This window comes from Rhincodon typus, chromosome 4 (assembly GCF_021869965.1).
Source record: "Rhincodon typus isolate 14 chromosome 4, sRhiTyp1.1, whole genome shotgun sequence".
Taxonomy (NCBI): domain Eukaryota; kingdom Metazoa; phylum Chordata; class Chondrichthyes; order Orectolobiformes; family Rhincodontidae; genus Rhincodon; species Rhincodon typus.
The window spans coordinates 11,754,182-11,779,314 of record NC_063335.1 but is presented as its reverse complement, the minus strand read 5'-3'; the positions used below and the strand labels follow the sequence as shown (position 1 = coordinate 11,779,314).

Sequence of the window (25,133 nt, the reverse complement as noted above, 5' to 3'; positions counted from 1 at the left end):
TTAACTGATCTCACTTCCTACGTTCATGTCTAGATCATTAATGTACACAACAAGCGGCAAGGGACGCACCAATGCCCTGCAGTATGCCAGTGGACAGTTTTCATTCATAAAAATACCCTTCAACCATCAACCTCTCTGCTTCCTGCCACTAAGCCAATTTGGATCCAAACATCATCTTAGCTCTTCAACAAATCTGCTATACAAAACATTAACAAAAGCTTTATTGAAGTCCATGTAGAGTGCATCAAATGCATCACTTCAACTATACATGTAGTCAACCTCTTCGAAAATTCCATCAAATTTGTAAGACATGATCTTCCCTTACAAAGTCATACTGACTATGCATAATTAATCCTTGCTTGTTCAAGTGTAGCTGATTGCTGTTCCTCAGAATATTTTCCAATAGTTTCACAACAACAGATATTAGACCTAGTGGCCTGCAGTTTCCTGGTTTATCCCTACTACCCTTCTTGAATGATGGTACTACATTAGCTGTCCTCCAGTCCTCTGGCAGCTCCTCTGCAGCTAGAGGATTTGAAAATTAATGTCACAGCCCCTGCAATCTCCTCCCTTGCCTTTCACAGCAGTCTGAGAAACATCTCATCTGGGTCTGGGGATTTATCCACTTCAAAAGCCTGCTAAACTCACTAATACTTCCTCTCTATAAATGCTAACTCAAATAATTTACAGTCACCCTCTCCATTATGTTGGTCTTAACTTTCACTTGTTTCTAGTACTTAAAAATAGACTTTCCTAATTAATAGCAATTTACAGGTAGTCTCCAACAGTTGTTTCTTACCAGCCAATTAACTTGGATTTGCTGCATTGACACTGTTGATTTTTCAACAAGTTGTGACTGCAGGATACACTTCCCAGACTACTTCATTGTGGTGCTGATTGCAAGACACACTTCCTGGGCTGCTTTGCTGCAATATTGATTGCGAGACACTCTTCCCAGTCTACTTCACCATGGTGTTCTTTGCAGGACTCTCTTCCTGGACTGCTGCACTGTAGAACACACTTCCTATGCTATTTTGCAGTCACCACTATGGTGAAGCAATCTTCCTGGACTGCTTCACTGTGATGCTGAATGCAGGACACTCTTCCTAGACTCTCAGTATGAATGGAAGACAGTGTTGGGTAAAAGGGAGTATATTTTCAAGGCAGCAACTTGTAAGTAGTGCACTGTTACAGGAATCAATGATGGGCCCACAATTATTTACGATACGTATTAATAACTTGGATAAGAGAAACTAATGCCCTATCTTTAAATTTTGCAGATGATACAAAAATAGGTGCGAAGGTCAGAGGTGAGGATGTCAGTCTGCAGAAAGATATGGACAGGTTGAGTTTTTTTTTTAATTTATCCATTTTGTGGGATGTGGGCATCACTGGCTGGCCAGCATTTATTGCCTGTCCCTAGTTGCCCTTGAGAAGGTGGCAACAAGCTGCCTTCTTGAACTGCTGCAGTCTACCTGCTGTGGGTTGACCCATAATGCCATTAAGAAGGGAGTTCCAGGATTTTGACTCAGCGACAGTGAAGGAACAGCGATATATTTCCAAGTCAGGATGGTGAGTGGCTTGGAGGGGAGTTTGAAGGTGATAGTGTTCCTATTATATCTGATGCCCTTGTCCTTCTAGATGGAAGTGGTCGTGGGTTTGGACAGTACTGCGTGAGGATCTTTGGTGAATTTCTGCAGTGCATCTTGTAGATAGTACACACTGCCGCTACTGAGTATCGGTGGTGGAAGGAGTGGATGCAGTGCCAATCAAGCGGGCTGCTTTGTCCTGGATGGTGTCGAGCCACTTAAATGTTGTTGAGGCTGCACTCATCCAGGCAAGTGGGGAGTATTCCATCACACTCCTGACTTGGTCCTTGTAGATGGAGGACAGGATTTGGGGAGTCAGGAGGTGAATTACTCGCCTCAGTATTCGTAGCCTCTAACCTGCTCTTGTAGCCATTACATTTATGTGGTGAGTCCAGTTGAGTTTCTGATCAATGATAACTCCCAGGATGTTGATAGTGGAGCATTCAGTGATGGTAACACCACTGAATGTCAAGGAATGGTGGTTAGATTGTCTCTTATTGGTGATGGTCGTAGCCTGGCATTTGTGTGGCACGAATGTTATTTGCCCTCAGCCCAGATCTGTTGCATTTTGACACAGACAGCTTCAGTGTGAGGAGTTACGAATGGTGCCGAATGTTGTGCAGTCAGTCATTGGCGAACAACCCCATTTCTGACCTTATGATGGAAGGAAGGTCATTGATGAAGCAGCTGAAGATGGTTGGGCCTAGGACACTACCGTGAGGAACTCCTGCAGATGTGTCCTGGAGCTGAGATGACTTATCTCCAACAACCATGACCTTCTTCCTATGTGTCAGGTATGACTAACCACAGGTTCCTCCTGATACCCACTGATTCCAGTTTTGCTAGGGCTCGTGATGCCACAGTCGGTCAAATGCAGCCTTGATGTCAACAGCTGTCACTCTCAACTCACTTCTGGAATTCAGCTCTTTTGTCCATGTCTGAACCAAGGCTGTAATGAGGTCAGGAGTTGAGTGGCCCAGACAGAACCCAAACTGGGCGTCACTGAGGAGGTTATTGCTGAGCAGGTGCTGCTTGATCATACTGCTGATGAAACCTTCCATCACTTTACTGATGGGCAGTAATTGGTCAGGTTGGATTTGTCCTGCTTTTTATGCAAAGGACATACTTGGGCAAATTTCCACATTGTGGTTAGATGCCAGTGTTGTGACTGTACTGGAACAGCTTGGCTAAAGGAATGGCAAGTTCTGAAACACTAGTCTTCAGTACTATTGCTAGATTGTTGTCAGGGCCCATAGTCTTTGCAGTATCCAGTGCATCCAATCATTTCTTGATATCACATGGAGTGAATCAAATTGGCTGAAGATTGGTATCTGTAATGCTGGGAACCACAGGAGGAGACCTAGATGGATCACCCACTCAGCACTCCTGGCTGATGACTGCTGTGAAAGCTTCAACCTTATCTTTCAGTGAGTGAAGAAAAACCTGGTGGTTAGAATAGAATGTGGGGAAATGCGAGGTTGTACACTTTGGTAGGATGTATAGGGGAGTGAATGTTATTGAAATGGCGATGTACTGCAGAGAGCTGCAGTCTAAATGGACGTTGCATGTTCTCTTCCATAAATCACAAAAGGCTAGCATACAAGTTCAGCAGGTAACAGGGAAGGCAAATGGACTCTTCGTAAATTTCCTCTGTGCTCTTTTTGAGGCTTTGACAACCATCCTCAAGTCTGGTGCACCCAGAATTATACACAATATTTCAGCTGAGGCTAAACAGGAATTTGCGAAGGTTTAACATGGCTTCTTTTGTTTTCCATTAAAAAAAATCAAAGCATTCTCTGTGCTTTCTTAACCATCATTTAAGTTATCCTGCTGTCCACAAGGATTGTGACTGAGAATTTTAGTCTTAGAAGAAAGATAAAAACACTGTGCCACAAGTCAGTTAGATAATGACTTGCTGAATTCTCCACATGGTTGAATTCCGCTTTATAGGAAAAATATAAATTGTTATTGTACAAGAAAGGTTTAAGAGCAAGGTTTTACTGCCTATGTACATACCTATGGTAGAAAGCAGCGCCTGTTAGGACCATAGAGTAATCATTGGTCCATTTAGAGGTGTAACCCCATCTTTCCTTAGTGCTGTCCCAGAAATGACTGCGAGCTGGGTATCCCACAATTCTCTCAGGGAAGCTTTGCCACACAATGAAGGCAAAATCCACCTAAAATAAAATGAAGCCTAAATCAACTTTTTTTAAAATAAAATTAAGAACAAATAGCCTGCATAATAAAGAAGAAATGTTAAATCTGTATGCAGGTGACTTACAATGGCCATAATCTTTTGTCATTTTCAAAACTTTTGAAAACAGAGATAACTGCCATTAAACAGATTATAAGCTAAACAGATGTTTAATGCATAGGGGAACAAATCCATTGGATATAGCTCTTGAATGCCATTGCTACTAACTCTTTCCAAAAATACATGGAAGTAAATGTGCAATGGTACCATGCTGCAAAGATAGAACAAAGAAACTAGACAATTTATTCCTACGCCTATGCCTACACTCGGTTCGCGACAAACGACTGCACCTCCCAGTTGCGATCCACTTCAACTCCTCCTCCCACTTCTTGGACAACATGTCCATCCTGGGCCTCCTCCAGCGCCACAACGATGTCACCCGAAGGTTGCAGGAACTGCACCTCATATTTCGCTTGGGAACCCTGCAGCCCAATGGTCTCAATGTGGACTTCACAAGCTTCAAAATCTCCCCACCCCCGACCTCATCCCAAAACCAGCCCAGCTCGTCTCTGCCTCCTTGACCTGTCCGTCTTTTCTCCCACCTATCCGGTCCTTTCACCTCACTGACCTACCCCACCCCCACCCCCTAACTACCCCGTCTCCTTGACCTATCAGTCTTCCCTTGACTGACCAATCCCCATCCTAACTCCCCACCTACACTCACCTTTACTGGCTCCATCCCCGCCTCCTTGACCTGTCCGTCTCCTCTTCACCTATCTGCTCCTTTATCCAACTTCCATCCGCCTCCCCCTCTCTCTATTTATTTCAGAATCCCCTTCCCCTCCCCCATTTCTGAAGAAGGGTCCAGACCCGAAACGTCGGCTTTCCTGCTCCTCTGATGCTGCTTGGCCTGCTGTGTTCATTCAGCGCTACACCTTGTTATCTCAGTCAATTCATACCCCAACTTCAAAATTCTAAACAGTAAGTAAATTTAATGAACCAAATTTGATAGCGTATGACCTACAGACTGTATTACAAAAGGCAGAGTTCAGTAGATCTTTGATTTTTATTCTGGATATTCAACCAGAGGACTGTTCTTAAGGATATATTCTGTTTGCAGGGGTTTATCTTTTTGTTTGCAGGGGCTCCCTTTTCATTAACTCTTATTAGCAATTGTAGTTACATAGCATCATTATCTTATGTATTTGGTTTGTGATTTTCTTTAAGGTTTCCCTCTTTAAATAATATGGTAGTACAAATTCTGTATGAATTTAATAAACCATTTTAATTTGGAACCTGCTGAAACCCTCAATCATGTTTTCATTACCTGTAGACACAACTATTCCAACACAATTCTGGGTAGTTGCTTGCATTTTGCCCTCCTTAATCTAGAGATCTCCTAATTCTCCTGTAAAGCGCCTTGTAATGCTTCAATATGTGAAATGTGCTACACAAATTTAAGATGTTTTCAACTTGACTTATTCAAGATGTAAACACTGCTTTGTCATCCATCTCAGACTTTGAAGCCTTCTGACTCCTCCTACTCCTCCATCTTTAAACTTAACTCACTAGCCGTAAAATGCAGTCCTGGTTATTTATGAAAATCAGGAAACTGACATACATATTTGAGGAACTTCACCCAAAAACTGTTCCATCCCATTCAAAGGTTAAGAGGTAGCCTTTCTTGCTTTCTACCACTTAATTTTTTAATTAGATTAGCAAGATCTGCAACTGGACCAGTCAGCATACCTCAGATTAAAAGTCACACCCGGATCCTTGGGCACTCACCTCGCGAGGCTCAGCCCATGATGACTGGTTCTTGGCTTTATTAGCAGCGAAGACTTCCTATTTTCTGCTTCTCCTCCTTGAGAAGTGACTGACAACAGTACAGCTGAACCCCTGCATGTGGCCCTGGGACAAGACAATTACAGGATCCTTTTTTCATACTCTAGCTGCTCCTCCAATGGCAGATTGTGATCAGAGCAGCAGCAGAGAGGAGATTGAGCAACATGAGCAGGATAGAATCTGACTGGAGAAACAATTGCTCACAGATTCTGTTTCTCTCACATACAGGGCAACCATTTCTTTGCAGGTCTTTTGATTCCTCTAGGGGACTTTTAGGTAAAGAGGCCAAACAGAGACATGCCAGAGAATTCCTGGAGGCCTGGCATCCTGGAACTCTGTCAACAAACACATTGAACTGGACCTGATATACAAACCACTGAAAAACAGCACCGGAAGTAATACCAACCACCCCAGCAAACCAAAGCATATAAATAACAAGCAGGACAGAACACCAACGCTTCACTGGAGGCACACTGATGATGTTACCTAGCAGGGTGACGAAACGTCTGCAATCAAACACATTGTATCTCGGGTCGTGGATGAAGTTGCAGACTCGCTCGACGAGCCAAACATTCTCAAAAACTTTGAAGCAGCAATTCGCCTGTATTTCACTCAATCCAGTCTATTATATTCACTGTTCATAATGTAGTCTCCTCTACACTGGAGAACTGAAACGCAGACTGGGTGACTGATTTGCAGAACTCCCACATTCTGTTTGCAAAAAGTGACCCCAATGTATCTGTTGCCTACCATTTCAACACAACAGCATGCTCCCTGGCTAACATTTCTGTTGTAGGCCTGCTGCAGTGTTCCAGCGATCCTCAGCACAAGCTCAAAGAACATCATCGCATCCTATTCCGGCCCCCACCCATAATCTTTCTCCGACATATCAATGTTATCATCAGTGCTGCTTCCCTCTCTTGACCGGAATTGGAAAAGTTAGTTGATTTTGCTTCCAATTTCCACCCCGCCTTCACTTTCACCTGGTCTATCTCTGACTCCTCCCTCCTTTTCCTTGACATCTGTTTCTGGGGATAGACTGGCCACTCACATCTGTGATAAACCCAACTCGCACAGCCACTTGGGCTATATATCCTTGCACCCTACTTCCTGTAAACACTCCATTCCAGTCTCCCAGATCCTCCATCTCCGTCGCATATGTTCTAATCAGGCCAACTTTGACGAGGGAGCCGCCAAAATGTCCAACTTCTTCCTCAACGGAGGATTCCTCAGCACCGTTATCAACAGGGCCCTCAACCAGGTCCTATCCATCTCGTGCACTTCCACATTCACCCCCTCTCTTCCCTCCTGCAACAGCGATAGGGTTCCCCAGGTCCTTATCTACCATCCCACCAGCATTCACATCCAGAAGATCATCAGCGACCATTTCCACCACCTCCAGTGAGGTGCCACCACCATACACATTCCTTGTCAGCCTTCTGCAAGGACCATTCCCTCCAGGACACCCTGGTCCACTCTTCCTTCACGCCCAACAGCCCCACGGCACTTTCCCCTGCAACCTCTAAAGGTGTAACACCTGCCCATTTACCTCCTCCCTCCCCCAGTATCGAAGGGCCCAAACATACTTCTCAAGTGAAGCAGTACTTTACCTGCAATTCTCACAATCTAGTCTACTGCATTCACTGCTCACAATGTGGTCTCCTCTACATTGGGGAAACGAAGCGTAGACTGGCTGACCATTTTGCAGAACATCTACATTCTGCTCACAAAAAAGACCCTGAGCTACCTGTTGCTTGCCACTTTAACACACCACCCTGTTCCCTGGTCAACATCTCCGTCTCCGGCTTGCTGCAGTGTTCCAGTGAACCTCAATGCATCCGCTGGGGACCCTGCAACCCAATATCAAGTTCAATAACTTTAGGGCCTGAACTCTCCCATGTCCTAACCCCCTAAACCACTCACTAGGCCTTGTTTATTACATTGTCTGCCATTACATACCACCTTTTGTCAGCCACTAATAGTCTCCATTAACAGCTTTTAAATCCTCTTAGCCAGATCGTTATCTACTCCTTTGTTTATCGAACTGTTCTCCACTCTCTTTGAGCTGTATCCCCACCTATCATCTACCCCTTATTCTCTCTCCCCACCCTATCTGCTGCATATAAACCGACATTTCTTAGCTACCATCAGTTCTGAGGAAGGGTCACCAGACCTGCAACATTAACTCTGATTTCTTTTCACAGATGCTGCTGGACCTGCTGAGCTTTTCCAGCAACTTCTGCTTTTGTACCTCATTTTCTGCTTGGGGACAGTGCAGAACTGCACACTGTTCAGGACTCCACATCGAGTTTAATACCTTTAGAGCCTGATTCTAACCTTCCATCCATTTTACCCACTGGACATCCAGTCCTGTTATGACATAGGTTGCTTTTGGCAATATTTACCCATTCCCACATACCACAAGCCCATTATTCCATTATGCTGGTTGCATTCAGCACATCTAACCCATTTTCTTATTCTTAGTTCTTGCTATCTCTTTTTCAGCTTTTCTTTGTTTTATAATAATTCAAAGTGTGACAAGTAGGGGTAGAAAATATATGCAGCAGAGTGCAGCAGAAATTAGAACCAGAGAGAGCAAAAATTGTAAAAAGTCAAAGCTTAAAGTTCTTTATCTGAATGTGAATGCATGCTGTATATCTAACAAGATAGAGGAGTTAACAGCACAAATAGAAATAAATGATTACGACTTGATAGCTATCATGGAGATGTTGTTACAGGGTGACCAATCAATATTCCTGGGCATTCAACATTCCAGAAGAATTAGCAAAAAGGAAAAGGGTAGTTTTGTTAATAAAAAGGTATTAGTACAGTGGTGAGTAGTGCTGCAGGTATTTTGGATCATGGTGAAGAATCAGTTTTGGTGGAAGTAAGGAATAACAAGGCAAAGAAAGCACATGTGAGAATTACCTATAGGTCCCTGAAGACTTGTCTCAATCTAGGAGAAAGTAAATTTGGAAAATAATGGAGGCATGCAAGGAGGACACTACAGTTGTCATGGGTGATTTTAATCTGCACTTTCAATAATAAACTTCATGGCACGTAAAATCACTGGCCAGGCCAGTATTTATTACTCATCCCTAATTGCATAGATAGAAATTAAGAGTCAACCACATTGCTGTGGGTTGGCCATACTGACTGGACAAATCAGATGGACTAGAGTGACGTGGAAGGTAAATATTGAGACCGTACCAGGGATTGGCTTTTCAGAGCAGTATGTTGCAGAACCAATCTGGGAACTGGCTGTTTTAAATCTAGTAACGTGCTGAGGTAGGTTTAAAATGAAATAAGGGCAACTACAGAGATTTGAAGAAAGAGTTGTCTAAACTGGGCTTGGAAAATAGTTGAAGGGAAAAGCCAGAAGATGAGCTGTGGAAGACATTTAAGCATACATTTCTTAATGCTCAGCAAAAAAAAACTGCTCTAAAAGTAGTCTGGATAAGAATCAAAATAACAGAAGCAGTCAAAGAGGGTATCAAATCAAAAACTAAGACATACAAAGAGGCAAAAACTAGTGGCAGGCTTGGGATTTTTGTTTTTTTTAAATGAAGCAGCAGTGGATGCCTGAAAAGCTAACAAAGATGGAGAAAATTGATTATGAAAGTAAATTGGCAAGAAATATAAAACCAAACAAGATGAGCTCTACAGATATATAAGAAGAGTAACTAAGATAACTGGAATCCTTGATGATGCAAATGGGGAACTGATTTCAAGGAACAGGGAAACAGCAGATACTTGATTTTACATTGGTCTTCACAGTGGAGGACACTATAATCAGATAGAGGATTTTAACTGTAGCATGCAAATCTCACGGAAGAGCTAGCGAAGGGGGAAGGAAATTGATTATGCTATATGTCTAAAATACAGAAGTAATTGAAGACAAAATGATTGAATTATATTATCATCACTGCATAATCCAGCTCAGCACGTACATATGCACATCCTACAAATGTTAAGATACCAGCAAAATGATTTTAATTAGTAGCATTTCTCCTGTTGCTAAAATCCAACCAATTTTATTTACACGTGATGTTACACAAATGGGCAATGTCCAATGCTATGAAACTTATTGTAAACATAAAGAAAGACAATTATAGATTATGACTTTTACATAATATAGTTGCTGAAATTCCAAGAATTGATTAATTACCCACAGAGCTCAAGAAATCAAAAGCAAATGGAAGAGTTTTTGGAATTTTGCTCTTCCCTTCAAAAATTTTTCTCTTAACTTCATTGTACAGTAGAAGAGTCACAATATAGTAATAGAAACGAATTAACAGGCTTGAACGTGCCTTATTGTTTAAAGCAAATTCTCTTCTCCGTATCGATTTTTCTTTAAAGACAACCTTCTACAATTTTGTTGTTACATTGTATTCTGACACAGACAATGGACATCACTCAAACATAAGGGTATGTGCCATAATTTTTGTTCCATCCTGTTTTGGTAGCAGCAATCCAATTTTGTAAACAGCCAACTATGGGTTTGGAGTAAAAAAATTACACCTAGTCATGGGGGCCATTAGCTACAGTTCCTCTGAAGTTTATAGCATTGTAGAAAGATGGAGTAGAGTCAGCAGTGTGGAGAATTTAATCACTGAGGCAGGTGGGGTGAGATTCAGAGAGTGGAGGGAAAAGAGAGATTCCCTTGTCATTTTGCATTCCACCAGTCACACAAGGATCATCCAGCATGATTTCCACCATCTCCAGCAAGGTGTCACCATAAAATACATCTTCCACCGTCAGCATACTGCAGGTCCAGTTCTCTCTGCGATACCCTGTTCCACTCTTCCACAGCACCTTCCCAAGCAATTGCAGAAGGTGTAACACTTTCTCATTTACCTCCTCACTATCCAAGATTCCAAACACACTTCCAGATGAAGCAGCATTTTACTTGTACTTATTTCAATATAGTCTAGGATATTTGCTGCTCACAATGCAGTGGCCTTTACATTGGCGAGATCAAATGTAGACTGCTTTGTGGAATACCTCTGCCCTGTTCGTAGGAATGACCTTGGCCTTCCAGCTGCTTACTATTTTAATAAATCATATTGCTCACATGCTATCATTTTCATCTTGGGCCTGAAATGTTCTAACAAAGCACAGCGCAAGTCCAAGGAACAACACCTCATTTTCCACTTAGGCACTTCACAGGTTCTACGTCTCAACATTGAATCCCATAACTTCAGAAACTGACTGCATGATGCCTGTTCGCTATTTTTCTTACATTCTCTTCACCCCCACTCCCCAAAGCCTTGTTTTGTTTGTTTTGTTTATTTTGCTCTCAGTAGGGATGACTCATTCCCTCCCTTTCACACCTTAATTTACATTTTTTTTCTCTCTTTCACCACTCTATCTTATGCACTGGGCCTCAACAGCATCTCCTTCACTCCTCTTCCATATCTGTGCAAGTATTTTTAAAAAATTTTCTAACACCCCAAAGAAAAAAGTCATTCTGACTCAAAATTTTTACACCGTTTCTCTCCATAGACGTTCCCCGATCTGCTGGGTTTCTCCAGCATTCTGTTTGTTTCTGATTTCCAATATCAGCAATACTTTGCTTTTATACTTTAGTTTATAGTCTATTGTCATCCATCAAATGCTGTATATACCAGATTTCACTATCATCTCTCGAAATAGAGATGGACATACAGCTGTCAGGATCAGGGCTTTTCCCATGGTGCAAGGAACCACTTATGTAATGTACTTTGCTCCGTGGATGTCACAATTTCATGGAGATGTACTATAACTGAAAAAGGGTTGCGCTCTCTAAATCTTCAGTTGGTATGCAACTATGCTCAGCTCAGTTTGGTGACTCTCTGCTATCATGGCAGCAATCATGATGCTTTCATCTGATTCACATCAAAGCAAAGGGTGACTGCTCATAACAACAGCTACTCACTGTACACATGGCTGATGACTACCCTCTATCAACAGACCACATGTGAATCGTGTTCCTATATGTATATCATAGAACAGCCAAGAATGTAATCCACTAGCATCCATTCTGAAGGGTCTCTGGACCCAAAACTGTAACTCTGATTTCTCTCCACAGATGTTGCCAGACCTGCTGACTTTTTCCAACAATTTCTGTTTATGTTGCTGTCTTAGCCGCTACTCTCCCAGGCCATTGCATTGTGCCATATCCTCAACAACCTCACCATGAGGTGCAGTGGTAGGAGAAGGCTCTTGAAACACATTAATCTTTATCTCTGTGGCTATTTGTCTATTGCTTCACAATGTAGATAATGGAAGGAAAAGTCAGGAAGAATTAGTAAATCACAACTAGCAGATATACAACAGGAACTCCAGGAGATTGCAAAAGCCAGAAGGACTGATACTTAATTTAAAGCTATTTAACCCATTTAAGACGGTTCTTCAATTTTCAAATATTTCTCAGTGTTTTCATTTTAATGAAATGAAAGCTTGGCTGAACTGTTGCTATTGATTTTGTAATGGCTCTGTTGGATTGTTTACAAGACCAGCAGTACATTGTACTCCATGGAATTGCAGGAGGGGGGAGTAAGAGATACTTAACCTCATATTGAAACTGACCAGGATGGGAATGCAGCATGTGGGAACTCATTACCCACATCCTTACCTGACACCAGTGATCCCCTGCCACCGTTTTTGAAAGACTTTGGATTCTGCCCAACACAATGAAAAGCTGGCCCCATGTTTGTGCTAGATCTTTGCCATAGTGATCCAAATCCTAAAACCTAGTCTTTTCTCTATATTTTTGCAATGGAGCCCTATCCTGTCCTCACTCAACATATGCACAAATGCTTTCCAGTACAGTACACCCAATAGGAATCAGGAACAGGAATCCTAGCCAAATATTCTCACCTCAGCCAAGATGCATGAAGCCAACTGCAGTGCCCTCAACTCCAGCCTCAGTGATATCCAAAGTAATTCAGTAGAGAGTAATCAAATTCAGGATCTTACTGATCTGCACGACTTTCCAAACAGGGCAATAGGTTTCAAGTGGAGCTAAAAGAATAGTGTATCCTTACCTCAGTGGTAGAAAGAACAGTGTCTTCATCAAGGCTAAGTACTGCATGCGTATTGATGGCATCATAGGGAAGAAAACGACTGCTCATAACCTGTGTGTAATGTAGATGAAAATTAGGGGACTAATTTGCATCTTTAATGATGGTAAAGTCAAGACCAGTGTGTTTTATGAAAAGTCATGATAAATGTTTGTTAAATTGATATTTATGACATGTATGGGATAATCAAAACTGAAACCACATTGACAAATTCCAGCACTGATGACTCTGATTTAAACACAGTTGTGCGTTCCTCCCATATCTCCAGGAGGCACCTCCTTCATACAAAATGAACAGACAGACTCTACAAATTATTGACAATGTAATATGCACTATTACTTGACTTAGTCACAAAATGAATGTCTACAAAAAATTGGCAATTCCAGAAAATTATATATCGGACTAGCGAAAGGCCAAATTTTTCCTTGCTCATAAATACTTTCTAAGGAATAAACCATGTGATTCTACAAATTTTAGTTTTGAATTACAATCTGCATCCCACACAACTGCAAAAATTTAAAATCTTAGCTTTGTTTCCATCAAATTTGATAAATTTAATTCTGCATGCATGAAATATAGGATTCCTGCTGCAACGTATACAGGGATAATAATAAAGTTTGGTCTTAGTAACATCAAGTGCACATTTAAGCATGGAGCACAAGTTTGGATTTTCATCGTGCATGCTCTGATTCAAACAGAAAATTCATGGGTATTTCTCAATACAAAAGTTATGCAAACTTTCCAATTTACTAATTTTTAAAGATAAGAGTTAGCCAGAAAGCTCACTAAGTGAGGAATTAATTGTGTAACTTTCTCCAATTTTTCACAATGTCACTCAAAAAAACTGACTTTTGCTGGAGAATAGTTTGGTGTATTGACGGTCCTTTCACATCGTGCAAGGTTAGGTGGTGAATGTCAATGAGCTATTTGAATGTGGTCAATACGTCTAATCTGTTCCTTGTAAAGAGTGGAAACCGCCCTCATATTCCAACTTTCTAACCAAGAAACACTGATGACACTGAAGCAACTCAATTTCTGGCTGTTAATTCAGCTCAGTTGTATTCTATTTTCATATTGTAGGTCAAACTACAAGTTTTAATTAACTCTCAAGGCATCATTCAATGAAGATTTCTTTAGTGAAAAGGATTTTCACTTAGTGTGACACAGTAATAAAAATACTCCGGTGAGAAACAAATTCACAATCATTTTCTTAAGATGACAGACAACAGAAAATAAAACGATGCATATTTACATCTGAAGGGAAAAACCTCATTCACCAATGCCATTCCTAACAGTATTGAGTTGTGTGTTTTATATACTTGCACAGAAGTACATTTGTAGCCAGAGGGGCTAATGCTCATTTAGTTTCTTTTTACAGAGCGCAGAGACATTATTTTAAAGTAAATCACTGGTCAAAAAAGATGCTCTATACTACAACAATGATGACACAGGACAACTTTTCCATTGCAACATGTCCCAGGCCATTTCACAGGTGTGACTATCAAGCAAAGTTTGAGACAAAGACATATAACAAGATTACCATAAACATTGGCAAGACTTCGGTGTTAAGAAGTTTCTTGAAGGAGGAGGAAGAGAGAAAAGTTTAGGATGTGAATTCTAGAGCTTCAGGTCTGTGAAGTTGAAGGTATAACCTCCAATGGTGAAGAAAACCAAAAATCAAAGTTAGGTAGGCATAATCATAAAGAAGTAGAAATGTCTGCAGAGAAAGGGAGGGGCAAGGTGATGCAGGAATCTGAAAATAAGGATGTGAATTTTAAAATTGAGCTGGTGGCCAATGCAGGTCAGTGAGCAGAGGGTTGATGCATGAATAGAATTGGTGCAGGAGGAGTGTGGAAGTGAGGATCCTGTGACAGGCAGTCAGCATCACAAAGTGTGTGCAGAGAAGCAGACAAACTGGTGGTAGATCGACATGCAACGCAGGGGACGTAAAATAAACTATAAAAGTTTTATTCTCGTGTAATTAGAAGTATTGGTATAATAAAACCAAAGATCCATGCTCTCCTTAGTTAAGGTATGTTTGGGGTGCTCAAGCCTGTGATCTGCACATCCCAAACCTTATGGGAAATCCTAGAGGCTCCGAACAGAGTGCAGGAAATGTCGCTGGCTGCAGCAACTTGAGTTCTGGGCTTTAGAGTTTTGAGCGGCAGCTAGGGGCACTACAGTACACTCACAAGGTGAGAGGTTTGTTGATAGCATGCTCCAGGACTTGGTACCCTGTAGTTTAAGAAAACGTAGACAGAGAGTAATGGGTGCCCACCAGACAGAAGGAGAGGTAGTGAAGGGATGCCCCACGTGCATCTCACTTGCAAACATTTACTGACATCGTCAATGGCTAGAGTGACGGCTTCCCTGTGGAAACCAGCTAGAGACAACGCCCTGGCACTGTAGGTAGTCCAGTTGCTTGGAAATGAACGGGAGAGTGCGTGAGGACTGGGTTAGGGTGGTAGCGGGGAGGGGAGGGGAAGGAGAGGGGGTGAAGGAGAGGCAAGAAAGCAAGTAGTATGTGTTAGAGCCCTCACTGATATTTTATTACTTTTATTCCCTTATCAATTTTGGCTTAGACCTGTGAACTGGGAACTGGGAACTGTGAGCTAAAGATGACTTTTGAGCTGTGGGTAACAGCTGAAAAGGAAAATAGACCAACACAAGCTTTTGCTTTCTCACGAGGTCAGGCCTGGAAGTTAACTGTAGGTTGGTTTCTGATTAAGGTTCTGCAGACACTTTGTCCCTAGAGAAGAGTATAATGAACAGCCAGAGAGAATCTAGGATAATATGTTGCTTTCATGGTGCCAGGGTTAAAGATGTTTTAAATGTTTGAAGCAGATTGTTAGGAATGGCACAGTTAGGGAAAGGATTAAAGGTTGTGCGGAATGAACATAAAATGTTAGGTAGAAGGTTAAAAAACAGATCAAAAGTCCTACTATCTCTGAATCAAAAGTAATAATCTCTGGTTTACTTCCGGTGCCAAGTTCTAATGAGGGAAGGAATCAAATGATAGGTAGATAAATCAATGGTTGAAGAGGTGGTGCAATGTGTAGGGAGTCAGTTTCTCAGATCATTGGGATCTCTTCTGGCACAGAAAAAATCTGTTCAAAGAGGATGGGTTTCACCTGAACTGGAAAGGGGCTAATATCCAGCGGGGAGATTTTCCAGTACTATTTCGAAAGTCTAAAAACTTTTAGAGAGCAAGGATTAGGCCTTCCTAAGTAACAGTGAAAATAGAAAAAATGACGAGGATGGTTCTGAATCATAAAAGAGCAAGTTAACCTAAAGAGACGGACAACAGCAAGTTAGAGAACAAAGTAACCGAAGAATTAAATTGCATTTACTTCAATTCAAAAAGTCTTACAGGTAAGGATGATGGACTCAGGGCATGTATGGGAACATGGTACTGGGACATTGTAACTATTACAGAAACTTGGCTGAGGGAAGGACAGCACTGGCAGCTCAACGTTCCAGGTTTTAGATGTTATAGGAAGGATAGAAAGAGACCTGAGAGAGGAGGGCGAGTGGCATTTCTGATTAAGGAAAACAATACTATTGTAATTAGAGAAGATATTTGAGGGATCATTTGGTGAAAATATATGGGTTGACATAAGAAATAAGATTGGGATGATCATTGACGTATTGAACCACAGGCCCCCTCCAATAGTCAGAAGGAAATTGAGAGCAAATATGTAGAGAGATCTCAAACATATGAGAATAATAGTAGAGGATTTTAATTATTAATATGTAAATGTTCCTACTAGAAAAGGAGCAAAACTTGACCTTCTCTTCAGAAGAAAGGCAGACAGGTGACTAAAGTGTTAGTAGGGGAACACTTTGGAACTAGTGATCATAATACTATTAGTTTTAAAATAATTATGGAAAAGGATAAGGTTTCCATTAAAGTTAAAGTTCTTAAGTGGAGTAACACAAATTTTAAGGGTATGAAACAAGAGCTTTGAAAAGTTGACTGGAATAGACGTTCACAGGTAAAGGGACGACTGACAAGTAGAAGGCCTTCAAAAGTGCGATAACACGAGTTCAGAAGCATTATGTTCTTGTTAGAGTGAAATGCAAGGATAGTAAGATTACGGAATGATGGATGAATAAAGATATTGAAGTCAAGAATATAAAAGAACCATATTAGATATAGACAACTTGGATCAACAATCTCTTGAAGACTATAAAGACTGTAGGAGCATTCTCAAGGAGGATATCAGGAAGGCAAAGATGGGACATGAGATAGTCTTGGCAGATTAGGTTAAAGATAATTCAAAAAAATTCTATAAATACATTAAGAGCAGGACAGCAACGAGAGAGAGAGTTGGACCCCTTGAAGATTAATGAGGTTGTCTTTGTGTTGAACCTCAGGAGGTAGAAGAGATAGTAAATGAATATTTTGCATCAGTTTTTCCTGTTGAGAAAGAAATGGAGGCTAGAGAACTCACTTTGAAAACAGTTCCTTTTATAGAAGAGGAAGTGCTGGAGCTCTTAGAAAACATGAAGGTAGAAAAATCTTCAGGACTTGATCGAGTATATCCTAGGATGTTGTGGGAAGTTATGGAGGAAATTGTGGGGCACTTGCAGAAATGTTTGTATCATCTATAAACATGGATGAAGTACCGGAGGATGGCTAATATTGCACCATTGTTCAAGAAAAGGTGTAAGGAGAAAACTGTAGACCCGAGAGTCTGACATTGGTGGTGGCTAAATTGTTGGAGGTGATTCTGAAAGATAGGATTTACATGTTTTGGAGAGGCAAGGATCAATTAGGGATAGTCAACTTTTCTTTTGAGAGGCAAATCATGTTTCAAAAACTCGGCTGAGTCTTTTAAGGATGTAACCAAAAAGACTGATGAGGGCAAGAGTGGTAGACATTATTTACTTGGACTTTAGTAAAGCCTTTGATAGGTTCCACATGGTAGACTAATTAGTAAAGTTAGATCACATGGGATTCAGGGTGAGCTTGCCAATTGGATACAAAATAAGCTTTACAGTAGGAGACAGAGGGTGGTTTTTCAGACTGGATGCCTGGGACCAGCGGTGTTCCGCAGGAATTGGGACTGGATCCACTTTTGTTTGTCATTTATATAAATGGTTTGGATGAGAATGGTGTAGTTAGTAAGTTTGAAGATGACACCAAAATTGGTGGTACAGTGGACAGTATAGGTTATCTAAGATTACAAAGAGATCTTGATCACTTGGGTCAATGGACTGAGGAGTGGCAGATGGAACTTAATTTGGATAAATGCGAGGCGGCATTTGGCTCAGTGGTTAGTACTGCTGCTTCACAATGCCAGGGACCCGAATTCAGTTCCACTCTCTGGCGACAGTCTGTGCGGAGTTTGCACATTTTCCCTGTGTCTGTGTGGGTTTCCTCCCGGAGATGTGCAGGTTAGGTAGACTGGCCATGGGAATTACAGTGTTGTAGTGACAGGGTAGGGAGGTGGGTCAGGGTGGGATGTTCTTTGGAAGGTTGGTGTAGATTCGATGGACCTAATGGTCTGCTTCCGCACTGCAGGGATTCTATGATTGCATTTTGGTAATTAAAAACAAGGACAGGACTTAATACAGTTAATGGTAGGGCCTTGGATAGTGTTGTAGAACAGAGAGACCTAGAACAGAGAGACCTAAGGGTTCAAGTACATAATTCTTTGAAATTTGCATCACAGGTAGACAGGGTGGTTATGAAGGCGTTTAGCATGCTTGCCTTCATTGTTCAGACTTTTGCATATATAAGTTGGTATGCCATGTTGAGGTTGTTCATGACATTGGTGAGGACTTCTGGAGTACTGTGAGCAATTCTGGTCACCCTGTTATAGAGAGGATATTATTAAACTGGAGAGGGCTCAGAAAAGATTTACCAGAATATTGCCAGTAATGGAGAGTTTGAAATATAAAAACAGACTGGAAAGACTGGGACTTTTTTCACTGGAACATGGGAGTTGAGGGGTGACCTTATTGAGAGTTTATAAAATCATGAGGGGCATATATAAGGTGAATGACAAAGAGTCTTTTTCCTAAGGCAGGAGAGTTCAAAACTAGTGGGCACATTTTTAAGCTGAGAGGAGAAAGATTTAAAAAGGACATGAGGGGCATTTTTTTTTTACAGCAAGTGGTTCATATATGGAACGAATTGCCAGAGAAAGTGGTGGATGCAGGTACAGTTATAATGTTTAAAAGACATTTGGATAAGTTCATGAATATGAAAGGTTTGGAGGATAATGAGCCAAATGCAGGCAGGTGAGATTAGTTTAGTTTGGGAACATGGTCAGTGTGGACTGGTTGAAGCAAAGGGCCTGCTTCCATGCTGTATGACTCTATGAGAGCTTTAGATTCCTGAGGCTCTGGGACCATTGCTCAGGGAGATTGGAACTGCCATAAGTCAGACAGGTTACATCTGAACAGTAATGGGACCAACAACCTCACTGGAATGTTTGCTAATGCTTTGGGGCTAGAGTTAATCTAAATTGGCATGGGACAGGATGTTAACGAGTAGTTGAGAGGGAAGACAAGCTGAGATAGAAGTCAAGACGTGAGGGTGAGAGAATCTGGAAGGTAGAGGAAACATAGGTTAGCTAAGAAAAAAGTAAATTTAGCAAGGCTGAATTGAATATATTTTAATACAAGGAGTCTGAAGAATAAGATACAGGGTACAGATAGGCATGTGGAATACATCATATCTATGACGGAGACTCGACTGAAAGACGGATAGGACTGGTAGGTCATCATTCCTGGTTAGAGGATGTTAATAAAATACAGAGGGGGAATGGAAGAGAGAGTGTGTAGACGCAATAATGATCAGGTAATCAATTTTAGCAATAATGAGGAATGATATCTTGGATTATTCAAATCAAGTCATCAAATGAGGTCATATGGGAAGTAAAAAGCACAATCATACCACTGGACATAGGAACAGGAGTAGGCCATTCAACCCCTTGAGCCTGATCTGCCATTCAATGAGATCATGGCTGATTTGTGATCTAACTTCATTTGCCTGCCTTTATATCCATATCCCTTAATACCTTTGCTTAACAAAAATTGATCTATCTCAGATTTAACATTAACAACCAATCCTCACCCACTACCATTTGCGGAAGAGAGGTCAAAACATCTACCACACTGTGTTTGGAAGTGGTTCCTAACATCTCTCCAGAACAGCGTGGCCCCAATTCTCAGACCTTGCCCACTAGTTCTATAATCCCCAAACAGTGGAAACAGTTCAACCTTATCTACCCTGTATTTTCCCATTAATATCTTGAAGACATTGATCAGATCATCCTTTAACCTTCTAAATTTTACAGAAACAGGCGTAATTTGGATGATCTTTCCTCATAACCTAATCCCTAAAGTCCAGCCATTATTCTTGCAAACCTATGTTGTACTTCCTCCAAGGCCAACACATCCTTCCTCAGGTTTGGTGCCCAGATCAGTGCTCAGTACTCCAAGTGGGGTCTAACCAGGTTGTTGTATAACTACAGCAAACCTCATCCATCCTTGTACTCCAGTCCTCTGGATATAAAGACAAGCTGTGTACATATAGGGCAAAAACATTCAGGGAAACAGAATCAAATAAAAAGCTATTAACAGAGGATTTTAGCTATTCAAAAATTAACAAGGACAGTTGAGTGTACAAGACAGGGAATTCTTGAATTGTGTCCTGGACAACTTTGTAAGCCAGTACACAAAGCCCAACAAGTCTGGACTTAAAATTTGGATATGAGCCAAGACAGGTGCAGGGCGTTATTAGTAAGAGATCATTTTGGAAATAGTGAACATATCTCAAAGACTTATGATAGGCTATAGATTATAGAAAAGGATAAAGATGGGTCATGAATAAAAGTCTTAAACTGAGGAAAGCCTTACTTTACATTAAGATAACATTTAACTTGGCCCAAGTAAGAGAACAGGCTGAATATGTTCCCATAAAGACAAAGGGTCAGACCAAGACCGGAGAACCCTGGATATCAAGGGATAGTTAGAATTAAAAAAGGAGAAGCATATGGCAGGTACAAAGAGCTGAAAATTGCAGAAACTGCTCTAAGAGTATAAAAAGTGCAGAAGGGGAATTCAGAAAGGAAAATAGAAAAGCAATGTGAGTACGTGGGTAGAAAATATAAACAAGAAAATAACTAGGGAAAGAGTAGGGCCCATTAGGGACCATACAGGTAATTTGTGCATGTACCTAAAAGACGTGGACATAATTAATACTTTGCATCGGTATTCTCACTGGAAAAAGATGATGCAGATACAGACATCAGGATTGAGCTCTATGAAACATTAGAAGAAATAAACAGAGTGTGAAAAGGTACGAATGTGTTTGGAAAACTTAAAAGTAAATAAGTTCTTATGTCCAGCTAAGAGATAACCCAGGCTGTCAAGGGAGGAAATAGCAGGGGATCTGACAGTAATTTTCACATCATCTCTGGCCACAGGTAAAGTGCCAGAGGTTTGGAGGACTGCTAACATTGTCCCATTATTTAACAAAAAGGAGGAAGGGATTAATAAATTACAAGGCAATCAGTCTAACCTCAGTGGTAATTAGGTTATTAGAAAGAATTCTGAGGGGCAGAGTACAGTATATCTACACTTAAAGAGACATGAATTAATCAGGAATAGTAAACACGGATTTATTAAAGGATTGTCATGTTTGACAAATTTGATCAAATTCACGGAGAGGTAATGAGGAGTGTTGTTGAGGGTAAGCATTTAACAAGGTCTACACGATCTTTAGTAAGCTTTTGACATGTCCATCATGTTGACTGGTCAAGAAAGCAAAATAACCCATGGGGTCCAAGTCAAAGTAGCATACTGGATCCAAAACTGACTGGAAGGCAAGAAGCAGAGGGTGACGGCAGAGGGATATTTGAGAGACCTGGCATCCATAGGGCTCAGTATTGCGGCAATTACTGTTTGTGGTGTACATTAACGATCTGGACTTGATGTAGGGAATAACGATTAAGATGTTTATATATGATATTGAAAACTTGCAGGGTAGTAAAAACTGAGGAGGATAGCCAAAATCTGCTGGAGGATTATAAATGGGACTGGTCAGCTGGGCAGAGCAGTGGCAAATAGAACTGAACACACAGAAGTGAGGTAATGCATTTCACATGGACTAACGATGTAAGGGACTATACAATGAATGATAGGACTTTACAGGGTAATGAAGATCAGAAAGACCTTAGTGTGAATATCCATAGATCCTTTAAGGTAGTAGTATAGATAAAAAGGTGGTTAAGGCAGCATGAGATACTGGATGTTATTAACCGAGGCAGAGAATACAGGAGCAAGGAAGATGTACCAGAACCATTAAAAAAAATGGTTAGGCCACAACTGGAGCACTGCATGCAGTTCTGGCCAATGCATTGTAGGGCAATGTAATTGTACTAGAGATGTTGTAGAAGAGATTTACCAGGATGCTACCTTGTTAGAGGGTCTGATCTATGAGGAAAGATTGGATAGGCTGGGGTTGTTTTCTTTGGAGCAACAAAGACTTGGGAAAGTTCCAGATAGGGGTATACAAGATTATGAGGGGCATAGATAGGGTGAATAGGAAAACACCTTTTCCATTAGTACAGGAAACAATAACCAGGTTTAAGACAAGAGGGAGAAGCCTAAGAGGAGAGTTGAGGAGAATATTCTTTTTCTTGAGAGTGGTAGGAATCTAGAACTGACTGTCTGAAGGAGTGGATGAATCAGAAAGTCCTGTAATGGTCGAGTTGTATTTAGATATTCACCGGTGTTGACATGGCTGCCAGGGCTATGGGCCAGAAGACAGAAAACGGGATTAACGCAGTCAGACTTTTATTGACTAGCACAGACACAATGGGCCAAATGGCCATCTTCTGTGCTGAAAACATCAGGAAATCAGAGTTTTATATGTGCTGAAGTTTAGAGGCTGCAAGGTGCAAAGACAGCCAGGAACATCAGAATAGTTGTGTATATGGATAACACTAATAAGCTGAGGCAGCATGGAGATGGGTTGTGTTATGAAATATAGGTGGTCTTGGTGAAGAGGAAGACACCCATTGCAATTCTGTAGTAACTGTTAATATTTCCAAGTACTTATTTTAGAGAATAATGACTTGTTGTAAGTCATTACAAAATTAAAACCAAAATGACAGACATACATCTTAGCTGAATGGAGAGGAAGGAATAAGGGAAAGCACTACAGGATTTTCAATACATTTCCATGGAATTTACAGCCTTAGGATGTTATGGGAGAGATGAGAATGGAATGGCATGAATCAGAGATATCTTAAGCATTAAACTCAAAATTGTTTTCATAAGTGTATATGATAATTTTCAATGTCAAACATGGATTTAATTTTGGCATACTGAAGGTTTTTAAGTAGTTTAGGCGTTGCACTGCATAGACTTGCATCTTCAACCAGAATTCATGCTATACATTTTCCAGCAGGAAATTCATTAGGCAGCAGGAAGAGTAAAAAAAAAAAGCATAAAAATTCAGCATACTTCACTTCGCAACACAGAATTTGTATCAATGACAGTCTGTGCTTAGAATTCAAACTCAACAGTTTAGTTGATAGCAACAGCTTGAATGTTACTGATTCACTCGACTGGATTGCATACTTTTATGGCAGCCACAGCTTGAACTAATTTTCTACGAAAGCTGCCCCCACTCCACCATGAGCCAAGACACTCAATGCGGCCATGGCACAAATGATTAAAAAAAGATCTACCCACAGTTAACATCTATAAAAGCCCATTCAAACATTTAATTTAAAAATAAACCCTTATGTGCAGTAATGTCTCCCATTACTACAAATTACACAGAACACAGATCCGAAAAACCGTAAATATTAACAGAATTCAAATTACTGGGCCCAATGTTATCCGATTTTTTTTGGAATACATTGACCCTCATTGGATACTCTGCATAAAAACCCAAGAGTCAGGCTCGTTATGTGAGTTCAGACAGTGAAAAATATTGGCAAACAGTTGAAAATCTGTCAGCAAAAATGTGAATATACTTTAATCTGACGGGAGTGCCTTTTTGTTTTAAATCCCTGCAATTTTTTTTTTGGCAAAATGTCAAAGCTATATTCAGAAGTACATAAAGTTATCAAAGTCTGCAAACCCTATGTGCACTCTCCCACTGTCAACACACAGTTCATAATGAATTGAAATATTTTGGAGACTAAAGTGTGCAATCTAAGTAAACTTACTTTATTTTCCCCTTCGATTACCAATACAGGGACAGCAGTGGAGGGCCACCGATGTTTGGCTGGCAAAGGTTTGTCACAGTCCCATAACACAATAACCTACAAACAACCAAAAATTGGGATTAATGTACAAAATTTACACTGCCTTTAAGTTTGTGCCAATTAAAATGCTCTATTCCATTAATTATTCATTGACAACACAATTACGGATTTCAAAAGGATCGTCATTAATTTTACTTTGACAATACTTTAACATTTCTCAAACTTTTACTTATAAATATATCTTGACAATACTTTGATGAACATAGAGCTATTAGACTAACATTTCAGGTAAAACAATTTCAATTCAAAAGGAGCACCTAAACTTAATGGTAACGTCCTGGGGAGGGTTGCTGAACAAAGAGACCTTTGAGTGCAGGTTCATAGTTCCTTGAAAGTGTAGTCTCAGGTAGATAGGATAGTGAAGGTGGCATTCGGTATGTTTGCCTTTATTGGTCAGCACATTGAGTATAGGAATTGGGAAGGTTACGTTGCAGCTGTACAGGACATTATCTCAGCTACTTTTGGAGTACCGTGTGCAGTTCTGGTCTCCCTCCTATAGGAAGGATGTTGTGAAACTACAAAGAGTTCAGAAAAGATTAATGTTGACGTTGCCAGGGTTGGAGGTTTTGAACTGTAGGGAGAGACTGAATAGGCTGGAGCTATTTTGCCTGGAGAATCGGAGGCTGACCTTAGATTTATAAAATCATGAGGGGTATGGATAGGGTAAATAGGCAAGGTCTTTTTCCTGGGGTTTTGGTGGGGGGGAGGGGAGGTGACGGTGGTGGTGGTAGAGAGTCCAAAACTAGAGGCATAGGTTTAAGGTGAGAGGGGAAAGATATACAAGGGACCTAAGGGGCAATGTTTTCATGCAGAGGGTGGTGCATGTATTGAATGAGCGGCCAGAGGAAGTGGAGGAGGCTGGTACAATTTCAACATTTAAAGACATCTGGGTGAGTATATGCATAGGAAGGGTTTAGAGGGATATGGGCCAAATGCTGGCAAATGGAACTAGATTTATATAGGATATCTGGTCAGCATGCATGAGTTGGGCCAAAGGATTCGTTTCCGTGCTGTGTATCTCTATGACTCTAAAGACACAGTCTGTGTCATTATCAGAGATAGTAGGAACTGCAGATGCTGGAGAATCCGAGACAACAAGGTGCAGGGCTGGATGAACACAGCAGGCCAAGCAGCATCATAGGAG

General features: G+C 40.9%; 1 protein-coding gene across 1 annotated transcript in view; it reads right to left on the bottom strand.

Moving 5' to 3' along the window:
• The window catches only part of LOC109914394 (exostosin-1-like), a 172,422-nt gene continuing 147,289 nt past the window's right edge, over positions 1-25,133 (bottom strand). The window contains exons 3-6 of the mRNA XM_048595645.1: positions 23,891-23,986; positions 12,657-12,746; positions 3,606-3,766; positions 1-76 (exon numbers count right to left, since the gene is read on the bottom strand). Coding sequence (XP_048451602.1) covers positions 1-76; positions 3,606-3,766; positions 12,657-12,746; positions 23,891-23,986 — 423 coding nt within the window. The remainder of the gene's footprint in view (positions 77-3,605; positions 3,767-12,656; positions 12,747-23,890; positions 23,987-25,133) is intronic.